Source organism: Apostichopus japonicus, chromosome 7, assembly GCF_037975245.1.
Source record: "Apostichopus japonicus isolate 1M-3 chromosome 7, ASM3797524v1, whole genome shotgun sequence".
Classification (NCBI taxonomy): Eukaryota; Metazoa; Echinodermata; class Holothuroidea; order Aspidochirotida; family Stichopodidae; genus Apostichopus; species Apostichopus japonicus.
The window spans coordinates 24,314,396-24,326,924 of record NC_092567.1 but is presented as its reverse complement, the minus strand read 5'-3'; the positions used below and the strand labels follow the sequence as shown (position 1 = coordinate 24,326,924).

Sequence of the window (12,529 nt, the reverse complement as noted above, 5' to 3'; positions counted from 1 at the left end):
GATATAATCGCATTATGGCAATTGAGTTGTAGAGTTATTTTTTCTGTTTTTCATTTAATATAAATTTTAAATCATTTATCCACAGAGGATTATAAAATCTCTCTCAAACAAAGGTTGCATATTGTTGAAATTCAAGTGCAATGAATTTTCGATTGACCAGTAAACATTCCAAGTCTAATAAATTACAAACATGTTTAATAGGGTAGTAAATCTTATAATAACTCGGTCGTGATCAAATCTACTTACTGACACTACGGAGAGAAGTCAAGATATGTAACTTTTGATCAACCATATCTCGAGTTACGAAAATATATTGTGGTGTTATCACCCACTTACAAGAGTGAAACAAATAGATATTTTAGCTCTCTTTTAGATAATTGTTTCATTGTCTGACAATGGAATATTCCTTTAAATTCCTTCTGTTTAATGGAATCTCATCCCCCCACCCAAACTTTTTGGTTTCTAACGTCATGGCGCTTTTTTCCCAACTAACATATTCATGATTCAGTATATAGGCTACATATCAGATACTAGAACAGCATGCTATATAGTCGTATAAAGCCTATATTAATAATTAAACGAAAGTTTGCGCATACTTATTTATTATTCTTGACGAGGGAGCCTGGGCGGAGGGACGGGATTAGACCGGCTGGAAACGTCAGAGAAATGTATTGTTTTAAGTTTATTACCCGACCACACACATTAAATGTAGGCATTTGATGACATGCTTCACGGTAATTAGGGCGATGATAAATCTACTTAATATAGCCCTTGTAGAGAAATCTAACTATATACATTAATTGAACGACGAGGTTAAATAAAGCAGTACATGTATTTACTAAAGAAAATACATCTTTACCAGATTACCAGAAATGAGCCTCTTAACATAAAGAGTTTCGCTTACGTTGGTTTATGTATATGTAAACCTATTTGTCGGCCTATACGAGATGTAGAGATACGGACAAATAGGTCTCATGCATGAGTTCGAGTTGTTCAAAACAATCACAGACAATTTTATTACCATAAGAATGATCTACCTGTCTGTCTGACACCCACAAAAAAAATGGGAGATAAATAATTTTCGATCGCCCCCGAAATCGTGATATTAGGACAGAAAGAGGGAGAACTGGACAAAAGCCAATTTAAAGAAGATGGCGATAGAGAAAATAAAAAATATTGTAGTTAACATTTCACCCGTGCAGTAAAAGCTTCTAAAAACTATTTGTCGCGTTAACGTATAAGCGCTGCCGAACACAATGGTAAAGGCACTCTTAATACAATTTTTTACCGAAAATGAAGGCGAATTTTCCCAAGATTTCTAACGCACGTGACCACATATACGAGTAACCCACTTCTTATCCCAATCTGAAATAGCAGATAGATATAACTTTGTCGGGAGGATAAACACATTAAATAGAGGCTTTAGACCACCAATTTGTAACCATTTAGGAACTACGACATTTTGGCATCATGTAAAAACATGCCAAAACTGCCGAGGAATAATTATGTAGGCCTATACTCACGATAGCAGACAAAAAATACCCGGATTAGAAAACTTTTTTTTCAATATGTATTGCAAATCTTATAAAGAAATTATTAGATTGATCTTCAGTCTCATAGAAGGAAACTAAAGACAAAGGAAAAAGGCTAAAGACAAAGACAAAACAAAGGTACAGGAGAAATTGTTAATTACTTAATGAATATAAATAGGATTCTACAGAAGAATGCATACAAAGACGAAATGAAATGGAAAAATGTCGCTATCATTGACAGTAATTATAGATGCAAATATGAGCAGAATTTGAATCAATATTGAAAAACATTTCGATGTTATACAAATATTCAAAATAAAAAAATTCAACATTCTTGGTCATTTGCTTGACTATTCAAATTTTTCAAATAATATAAATAGAGGCCGTCAATTTTGAAATATTTTTTTTTTTTTTGGGGGGGGGGAATCTAAATGTGATAAATACACACACATACAAAAATTATGTAGACAATGGAATTGAATTGTGCAGTAACTGTACGATCTGACATTTTAAGGGAATTAAACAATAAATAATTTCCCAAACCCAAACTTATCGCCTTAAACCCAAATCCCCCTCCACTCCCACCCACCCACCCACCCACCCACACCCATACCCACAGAGATAGAGAGACGTTTATTGTGGCTCATCCATGTATTGAAAACTCGGTTAATCCACTTCGGGCCAGCTAATATATCATCCCAAGACAACTGTAGCCCCCCTGTATAAGATAGCTCATCACTGGCTAGATTCAGATCAACTGTGTGACCTATTCTAAACGCATGTAAAGCTCGTGCAATTATTATGGAACGCCAATGGGGCCACAAAATATAGGCCTATGGCGATGTTGTGAAACATGTGTCCATTTACATACATATTTAGGTGGCCTTTGTACTGTGGCGTGTATACAAACACGACAACACATACGTTACTCTATATAGATATCATCTTACTGTAGGGTATATAGGTACATCTCTTTCAGAGCAATCATCTTATAAGTTGAGCTTTTGGTGTCCAATATATGATATCGCATAATCAGGAAACACACGTTACAGTGGTATGTGACGATATGTAAGCTGGAAAACAGACGGGGGGGGGGGGGGGTTAGTTTACTGTCCGTTAGGTAAAGCCGATATAAGCCATACGGCCGATGGTTAATCTCCCACATATATATATATATAATCACATCAAGTCCGTGTGAAGGTGACGTTAGGTGTATGCACCTTGTTAGTCTCACATAGCCATACGGAAAGTTTCTCTTTCATAATCACTCATGTGACCATCGCCTTGTGACATCATCAAATCGACTTATCTTCCTTTGTGATGGAATTCAATAGGCCGCATACTAGAAACAGGACCACAAACTGCAAAGAAAAGAAGATCTAACACATTAAGCATCTTTGTTATAACACGGCAGTACGTAATAATTCATGAGGGTGTATGAACATGCAAAACTGGACTCTTCTTACTACCAGCCCCCCCCCCCTCTCCCCCGCCCCTAGTAGAAAAGTAACAATGGAATGCTAGATTCGCTCACCGATTATAAATTCATACAACCCAGGTATCCGTTATACGTTAATAAAGTATTGTATATTTGTATATTGTATATTTGTATTGTATTTTGTATTTTATATTGTATATTTGTATTGTATTTTTTAGATCCGCAGGAACTCGCGAAGAAGCCATCATTGGCTAATCAAAGCCGAAAGCTGATCGAAGCCAGTCTCTTAGATTGACATGTAACGTCCATGATTTTGAATTGTCAACAACTCTGTAACTGGACGACATACATTAATCTTGGAGTGACTCGAACTCAGGACCTTATGATTGAAAGGCACCGGCGTATGCAATACGTAATAATGCAATAATGCAATATTTTCATTGTATTTCACCTGAATTTCGCCCATACCCCTTCAACTACTACAGAACCATCGACATCGACAATGCTAATGCTTACTGTATGATAGCTGAAGTGAACATACACGATGATCGGTAAGGGCCAGTGCGTGGAGGTAAACGAGAGAAGAAGTGGACTGGGGTAATATCAAGACACTTGCTGTTATAGATACATATTTTTTACTTTATTTTACCTCTACTGCCAGAACACCAAGACAAACTCCTCCTAAAACGAAGAAATAATGTTCGATGAATGTGAAGCTCTCCTCAACACAGCCCTTGGTGGAAAAGAAAAGATTTTTGGTTTGTTTTTTAAAGAAAGGAGTTGATTTGAATAAAAGCAGAATATTCGTTTCCATAGATCTGTTTATATGGAGGACGAGGATATCTTTCAATGACAGCGCCATCCTCATCTCCATAACCATCGTCATGGTGAAAATTATCGTCATTGTCAATCGTCATTGTGTTTGCTTCGTCATTGTCATCGTCATCGCCGTCATCACCGTCATTCTCGTCATCTTCACTTTCAAAGTGTTATTGTCATTGTAATCCCCATCATCGTCATCACCGTCGTTGCCAATTGTCAATGTTGACGTCATCGACATCGTCATTTATCATCATCGATATTATGAAATACTATTATTATCGTCAATGACGTCAACATCATCCCATCGTCATCGTAATCGTCATCTTCACCGTCATTAAAATAGGATACAGCTTCTATCAATCCAAGGCTCTGTCATTTGATTTGCCGGAACAAGGAAGGACGAGATTAATATATAGTTAGAACCAATTCTCCTCAATTTTCACATAAAAGTATAGCAAAAATGACATTAATGAAGTTTCCAAACAGGAGCATCAATTTACCCCTATTCCTGCCACAAGACCTTTAATATAGAGAGAAGTAGTGATAAAACCACTGTTCCTAACTGATTACTTGTTTTATTTCTACCACATTTTGAGTTGAATATAAAGAAATTAAAATTCATCATGTTATGATGAGAGAATATTTACATCATAGTTCACCAAATGCTTCATGGTAGGGTCAGGATATCCGGGTTTAGCGTCGCCACCAGTGTGGCAATCATTTCCTTCGGTTTTACAACAACTCTCCGGGACAGAATAACCTGCTGGAAGACCCTTGCAGCCTGTATAGTCACTGGGACCTGTAGCACCACAACAGTTGAACTGAAAAGACAAGAAAGTACTGGTGTTTTACTATACAAAATAATCATTCCGGGGCAAGACAATAGTAAGTGGTGAAGGTGATGGTGGTAGGAGGCGGGAGAGAGAGAGGGGGGTGTACCCCAATCATCTGGTACAGAATAGGAGACCCATGTAGCCGGCCTTATCGTCAATGGGACATATGACCCCACCATAATTAAACATTTAGAGTCGATTAGTTTCTTAAAGTTTATGCCGTCTTCATAATGCACCGCAAATTCAGGATCTAGGCCTACCGGTAGTTGTATCTTCTCCTCCAACCCCCTCCCTCCAATCCCCGTCCCACTTCTTTTTGTTACTTAGAAAAATCCTGTATTCACCAGTTTAGTGAACCAAATGAAAGCAACTTTAAGGCAGTTACTATCTTTTCATTTTTAAAGTAAAGCTCCTAAAGTCATGGTTTATTAATATGACCAATTGTTCATATCTCATGTGTGCCTGTAGTATACCAGGTATATAGCCACGTTACCTCTGTTTGAACGGTATTGACAGCAAAAGTGGCCGATTGGTATTTACCGTACGTGATATTAATTGCGTAAGTCATTCCTTCCAGCATAGAATTCTGAACCTGCAGGGAATAAAATAATATATAATAGTAAAAAAGAACGGCAAAATAATCTTACTGAATGTAAATAAACATTGCAACATGACGGGAATCTCTTCTACTAAGCATGGACATCAGGGGCGGACTGACCCGGACATTTTCCATCTAGACCGGCCCATTATTAATTGATATGCTACTTACATAGTGATCACCGTCCTGGGGGAGGGGTCTAAGGTCCCCCTAACCATTGAGATTGTGTGAGTTAAGGAATGCCAAGATGCAAAATGGTGCTATATTTCTCAATTTTTTAGGTTACAATAATCCTTTAAAAAAGGGGATTTTAACTACCACAATGGTTCCATACCGTCAACACCCAGAAATCCCATTGCTCCAAAACTTTACAGTAACAGCGTAACACTCTCCTCTACCTGAATTTCACCATATGCCCTTATATGGTACATACGAATATGAGATGAAACTACAGTAGACGGTATCGTTAGCAGATCAGACCTTTAGACCCGCCCCATAGATGACGGCCTTAACCAAATGACAGTGGAATAACGTAACCCACCCATGCTTACATATCACATGTTAACAATTATATTACTTACAGAAACTTACGGTTATTTGTTATATTCATCCATACAGACAGATAGAACATAAACAATCCCGAGTAATAGTATTTGAACAATCGAGTCCAATGTAAGAAATTCCCCGAACAAAATAAAATGGCAGATACGTATGAAAAAACATAAGGAAATTTAAGGTCAAACTCCACGGGCATGACGGTCTGTCTCGGCTCTCAAAATGTCTTCCAAAACTGTGCCATAAGCATGGAGGCAACCGTGGTGGTAGTGGGGCTCCAGGGGGCACAACCCCACCAAAAGCTGGAGTAGCGGCATACTCTGGGGGCACGAAGAACTGATTATAAGGCCCGCCGAAAGTCTGCACGGTCCTCACCGGACAACTGAAGGTATGGGTCACTTCGGATCGGGTCAAGGGATTACCCTCCGTGTCAAAACCGATGAGGGTGTTCCTCTGTGACCATCTTTCATGTCTTTCTAGTCCGGATGTTTCCGTGGTCTGCGTTGCATTCTCTATTGCCTCCCTACCAGGTCCACTGGTAAAAGTAATGGCTGACGGATTATTATCGTGTCCCCCTCACACAGATCGTCTCACCAGTGGTTAGCTCCAGTAAAGGTCCCTGTGGTGGGTCCGGTGCCTGGGTGGCCGCCTCTTGCCTCCCGGATGCCTCCCGAACGTCAGCTCTTCTGCCTGGTCCACGAAGACCTCTAGTAGATCGCTAGCAGGGGTTCTGTCCCTGGCTGCAGGCCGCTCCCGAGTGGTGCGACCGTACGTGAGCTTGCTCCGAATGGGCGAGCCCACGTGCAGTCCCCCTACATATTGCCTCGTGCCTCTTCCGGGTATCCACTCTGTAATGTCCCCTCCCACAGGTGGCACAGAATTCTGTTTTCTCTTTCCAAATGCTGGACAACTCGTCTTCTGGTGCCGCTTTAAATTGCGACTTCTTGTTGCATCGATACATTATGTTGGTGATCTGCCTGTTCCTAATGCAATACTGTTTCCCACTGCTATGTACGCCCTGTTTTTAATGCTTCGGCTATGTATTCTCCCTACTGTCACAATCTTTTTTCCTTTTTCATGCAAATTCCCCTTTCTAATGCAAATTCCCCTTTTAAAAGAAGTTAACAGAGGTTCACTAAACTCTAATCCAAAAATATATGTCTCATCCCCTATGATAATAGAAGTTGGAATTTCTTTTATTCAGCTACAGAATACTTTCTTTCTTTTCCTCATTCCTATTCCAAGTATCTAAGGAACAAGCATCTGCATACCTATGTAACAAAATAATTGCTGATTTGCTGGAAAAGTTTATTCTTCCTACTGTACAGAGATCTATACTGTACACCGTCCCAAATCAAAACTTAACATAGAATTGTAACTCCAGCTACCGATTGTAGCTGGTTACTTATTTGGATCATGTGTAGTATTTGTTCCCTTTCGAGGAGAATGGTGATGCACACCTGACGATGATCACACAGTCACAGTCCCGATGCAAGGGGACTGGGGTTGGAAACGGATTAGTCGTTCGGTAGTTTGGTTTTCGTGCCCAGGTTCTTTCCTGGGCGACGTTTCCTTAAAAAAATACTAATTTGGGTCGCTCCCGACTGGTCCGACCCAGGTGAGCAACATCCGAAAGGCTCTGGTCACCTCCCTGTAGTCCCTACCCCCTTCCTGTACCTTGGACGGAGGTTATACCGAGTGGAATTTCCCTGCTGTGGTAGGCGTTCCATTTTCCCCGGTGGGGTCATTATGTCATGTCCAAGCTGAATAGATGGGAGTCCCCCAGACGCCCCCACAGTTTCTGCGCCATCTGAAGGAACATTCTCTTGGTCCGCTTTAGAGACATGGGGGCTGCTCTGAACCCTGCTCTGAAATTCTACTACTAAGTATGGACTGTCTTCTCTTGGAACGCCAAATTGTCCACAGGACAGGTAACCTTTGATTGATCAAGAAGTCTATCATGACTCATAATACTAGCAACTTATTACGTCCATGTATACAAACCACGACAACAAAATTTAAATTATGAAAATATAAGGGCAACTTTACAAATTTTGGTTACAATAATCGTGGCCACCTTATCTGTGAGGATCGGAAATGCCTGGAGTCGTGTTAGATGGCAAGAACGCAAGCATAAACTAACCAGGAACAGACCCCGCCCAGGGTTTTAGAAAGTAAGCAACGTGGCAAGGTCTAAACCAAACATTGTGCTATAATTACATTTAACTTTCGTGTGAGCCTAAAGGCGAGGTTGGAGGGGGAGGGGAGGGAGAGGGCGAGGGGAGAGGCAGGGTGAGGTCAGAGGGGGGGCAGGGGCGGTGAGACAGGTTTGACTTACCCTAGATACAAACGTGAAGGCCACAATTCCTGCCGCGATCTGTATGATAATCGCAGCTACTAGTAAAACGAAATACTGAAAAGAGATAAAATTATGGTAGAATAAATAATATGCAGATATTCAGAATCTAGTTGGTAAGGTAATAGGAACTGAGGACAGTGGGGTATGGCAGGGACGATGAGAGGGCTTTCAAGGTTTTTTTTTAATTTAATTTTTTTTTTAAAGGAAGCGCTGTCTTAAGTATCACTAGCGGATAGCTCAAAGCAGTAACGTTATTCGATCGAACCCGCTCTACATCTCTGCTACATAGTTGATGGTTTGATATGCGACACCCTAAGAGCGACCCCTCAAGAGCGTTTCTAAGAGCCTTATGCATGAAACGTTTTTCGCTTCTATTTTACTCACTATGCAAATGAAGGGTGTCATGGGGGTCACTAAACCCTGACAACCGACGGGTTGAAATTGAATAAACCTATACTGAAATTTCATTCCTATGAAAAGTAAGACAACTTAGATTTCCGCAACGTGTTCTTTTTCCACAATCCCATTAATGTGTTGTCATTCTCAACTCTCCAGTGTTACATTTCTTGAAAGCCAATGTGATTGGTTTTTTTATTCAGACAGACAGACAGACCGAAAAATAAAATTGAAATACAGAGGAAAGCTTTTTAGGAAATAAACTGTCAAAAAGCTTACCAACTTCAGAATGAACGGTCCTTCCTTTAATGCCCCGAGGCAACCTATGAAACTGAAGATGAATAAAAAGGTTCCTACGGCGATCAAAAGTGACGTCACGACAAGAAGGTTGTCGTCGATAAATAAATCTTGATATAACTTGGCAAAGTGCGTTATCCATGACGCTATGGAGATGAGAACACAGCCGACAGCCTGAAATCAAAGCATTAGAAACTTAAAGACATTATTGGCTCTCCACAGGAAAATAACAAAAAAAGAATGTTGCTTCAAACATGTAATAAAACTTGTATGTAAATCATTAACCCTTTTGTTTGTCTGTAGAATATTATAAAATATATTCATCTTTCTCTTTCCAAAAGTGACCGTAAAAAACATAATAATAAGGGTGAAACCTTGAGTCTGAAGTGAATTGAGAGCTTTCATTTAAAATATTATTTTATTTTTTCAAAAAAGAAACTTGCATCACGATGATGCATGGGCAATCTATCATTGAACTCGATAGAAGCACACAATTATATTAGCGTTAATATTTTGTGTCTGATTGTAATGTTGTTGAAGGTATTACGATGAATGTCATTGAAAACCTATGAACTGACGTGTATGACAAGCCAAAAACCCCGATAAATCGCCAAGCTTGGTTTTATCGGTTCATTATTCAGATTTATCGATTGATAAATCCGAGTTTATCAGTCGAGAATCCAGGTTTATCGATCGATAATCCTGGATTGTCGCCGATAATACAAGAATTTCGACTGATAAATCGGGTGTTCGATTCAGTGGTCATTTGGCTTGCCATAGACGTGTGTATAATCAAATGAAACCAAGGTCGAGTCTCTCAGTATTTTCAGTGTGTTCTTATTACTTAATCTTGATTCTTCATTTTGATAACACAAAAACAGATTGATGTTTTTCTTTTATTTTTCTCAATTTTTCCTCGATCATCATTTAATAAGAAACTTAAAACAGTCTAGCTAATGAATCTTATCGTTATTGGTTTTTAGTACAACAAACTGTAAACAAATACTACAACAACAACATCAACAGTGTAGTTGACAGAACTTTTAAACGTATAGTAGCCTATAATCTCCATAACTCACTAAAGGGAGGCGCTTCTCGCTTATTTCAGTCCCCCCCCCCCCCATATCATCTACGTAATACTGAACACTCATACCCTATATACTATTACGTTACAAGCGCCATGTACAGGTGATTACAACCTTGTCAAAAACTATAAATTGTTATAAATTTATTTTTTTTGTCAGGAAATTAAACTGGGATGGTCTTCTATAAAAGGTACTTTCTGGTGGATTCAAAGATGCTTTCATTCTTGCTTTACATTGGCGGCCACTTTTTATACTGTTTATACTGTTTCAGTTTGCCATGACGTCATCACTTCTTTGGCACAGGTTTTCTGACAATGCCAACTAATTGTTAAGGTTTGACAAGGTTTGACAATTGTCAAGATAGATGCCGAGATGATCAAGGACACAGAGTTTCCAATTTGACAGTGCAGTGTCATGGTGTCAGTACTGGGAGGGGTCAATGGGTGGGGGGAGGGGGGGGATATAAGGAGATGGGTTTCTCCTCTCCTCTTCATAATTTTTGGTCTGGGCTAGGCGACTTCAATCCAAATGGTGCTGTCATTGCCATCATTTGAACTACATCTGTGCAGTACAAGTTTCAATGTTGTCTTTGCGTGCGTGTATTACGTTTCACAAGCCAGAGATGGAAGAAAGTCTGATTTTTGGTGGGGGTGGGGGGGAGGGGGAGGGGCTGCATTGCCAACTCAAGGCCCATGTGCATGGCTACGGCCCTGGGTTACATATTCGGATATTGGGTCCACGCACAAACTATAGTGTCAAAATACTTAGAACAACAATAATACATCACCAATAACGGAAGTGCATACTGTGATTATTTATATAATCAATTGCGCTTAAACGACTTCTCTGAAAACTTTTATTTATTTTTCTCCTTATGTTCTATATATAAGTATATATATATATATATATATATATATATATATATATATATATATATATATATATATATATATATATATATATATAAATATATATATATATAAATATATATATATATATATATATATTTATATATATATATTATATAAAACATAATTATGTTCATATATAACCAGTTGTATTATTTCTTGATTGCTTTTCTTACCGTAACTGCTACGTTAAAGGTCAACAGTAGCAACTTCGCTACCTTGGGACCACAACCAACGACCATTGTTCTAACCTGTTTATAACGATATCGATCTGGAAAACAAAATGAAACGACTGTTGATCAAGGTTAATAACAATCGAGAGGAACTGACCACTCCAAAACAATAATGAGCTATATACCATGAAAGATGAAAGATAACATTTTAGACCTTGTTAAAAAAGAGATAAGAAAACAATTGATAAGGTTTCCTTGTCTAAAGGTTGTTCTAAATGCAGCCAACTACAAAGAATTTCAAACCAGGATATCTTCCAAACAAAACAAGATATGTATTAGCAGTTTGGGGTGAACGGTTGGGGGGGGGGGTGAGGGGAATGTGGGCTATCACAGACATGTCCATCATATAAGAGAAAGCATAGGTTTTGGAGTTTCCTTTCTTAATGATAATTAACACTAATCCACTAGCTAATATTAAATTACATATATACAGTATATGTATATATGTAGGACATGTATACATCATATAATATCATATCATATCGTTAAACACTAAGTTCCCGATTGTCTCTTTCATAAAGTGAATTACAGAAAGTTCATTACACTTTCGTGACACATCAACCTTTTTTATACATATATATGAACTTGCATTAAAACGTAATATAAGACTATATCAGACAGCGCAGATTAAAAAAAATCTCTGAAAAAAGTCAACCAAAAAAGCGTCTATGTAGTAAGAAGTAAACATATAGATAAACATTTCAAAAGAAGTACAGCTTACCTTTTACAGAGGAGTTTAAAAATTCCAGTTGTGGGACCCCTGATTGTAATGAAGCACACTGAAGCACGTTTGGCACGTTCAATGTATAGTCTGTACTTGATATATGATGAACCTTTGTACTATTTGGCTCAGACTGTGTTGTTTCAGCGTTGTATGATATATACTAGTACAGCCACTTGTAATGAGGCTGAACTTAAAACAACCTAATAGTGCAATGTCAGGTTAAACTTAGGTAATGATTTACCTTACTCATACTCTAACAACAATTAACACTCTTTGTTTTATAATTAGTCAAACATTTACACATTTAGAAACCGAGAGACACGTTTTGCTTTCTGTTGTTTATATCTCTCGGCTAAGCACAATATTTTTACAGTCTTAAATATATTTGCAAATAAAGATAGTCGTTGGGTTCGGACCTTCCTACCTTAGCTATTTTTGTTTCCTCGCAACTATGTTTTCTTATGTACCACAGGTTTGGTTGTATATTTTCGATCTCTACCGATAGTTGTCTCCTATAGTAGCTCCCTCTCACGAGTAATACTGGCTCCGCCTGTGAGGACTGCACACAGTTGGATCACTTGTGGATCTAAGAATTTTCCTAGAATAGAAGGTGGAGAGGGTTGAAAAGTGGCGGAAGAGGGGTTGAATGAGATTGGGGAGACGTGGGAATTGTAAATAAAATGGAACGAGTTATCGTTTTCAAGCATTGGGACACCGAGTAGCCTATCATACATATATGCTCGTAGTAC

General features: G+C 38.6%; 1 protein-coding gene across 1 annotated transcript; it reads right to left on the bottom strand.

The window, feature by feature from the left end:
- Window positions 1-2,137: 2,137 nt before the first annotated feature.
- Window positions 2,138-11,940, bottom strand: LOC139969831 (CD151 antigen-like). Its single transcript, XM_071975132.1, has 8 exons — window positions 11,778-11,940; window positions 11,000-11,094; window positions 8,813-9,004; window positions 8,117-8,191; window positions 5,119-5,217; window positions 4,440-4,613; window positions 3,620-3,703; window positions 2,138-2,893 (listed from the first exon to the last, which is right to left on the bottom strand). The coding sequence occupies exons 2-8, from the start codon at window positions 11,063-11,065 to the stop codon at window positions 2,828-2,830; spliced, it is 756 nt and encodes a 251-aa protein (XP_071831233.1). The 5' UTR covers window positions 11,066-11,094; window positions 11,778-11,940; the 3' UTR covers window positions 2,138-2,827.
- Between the last annotated feature and the right edge of the window lie 589 nt (window positions 11,941-12,529).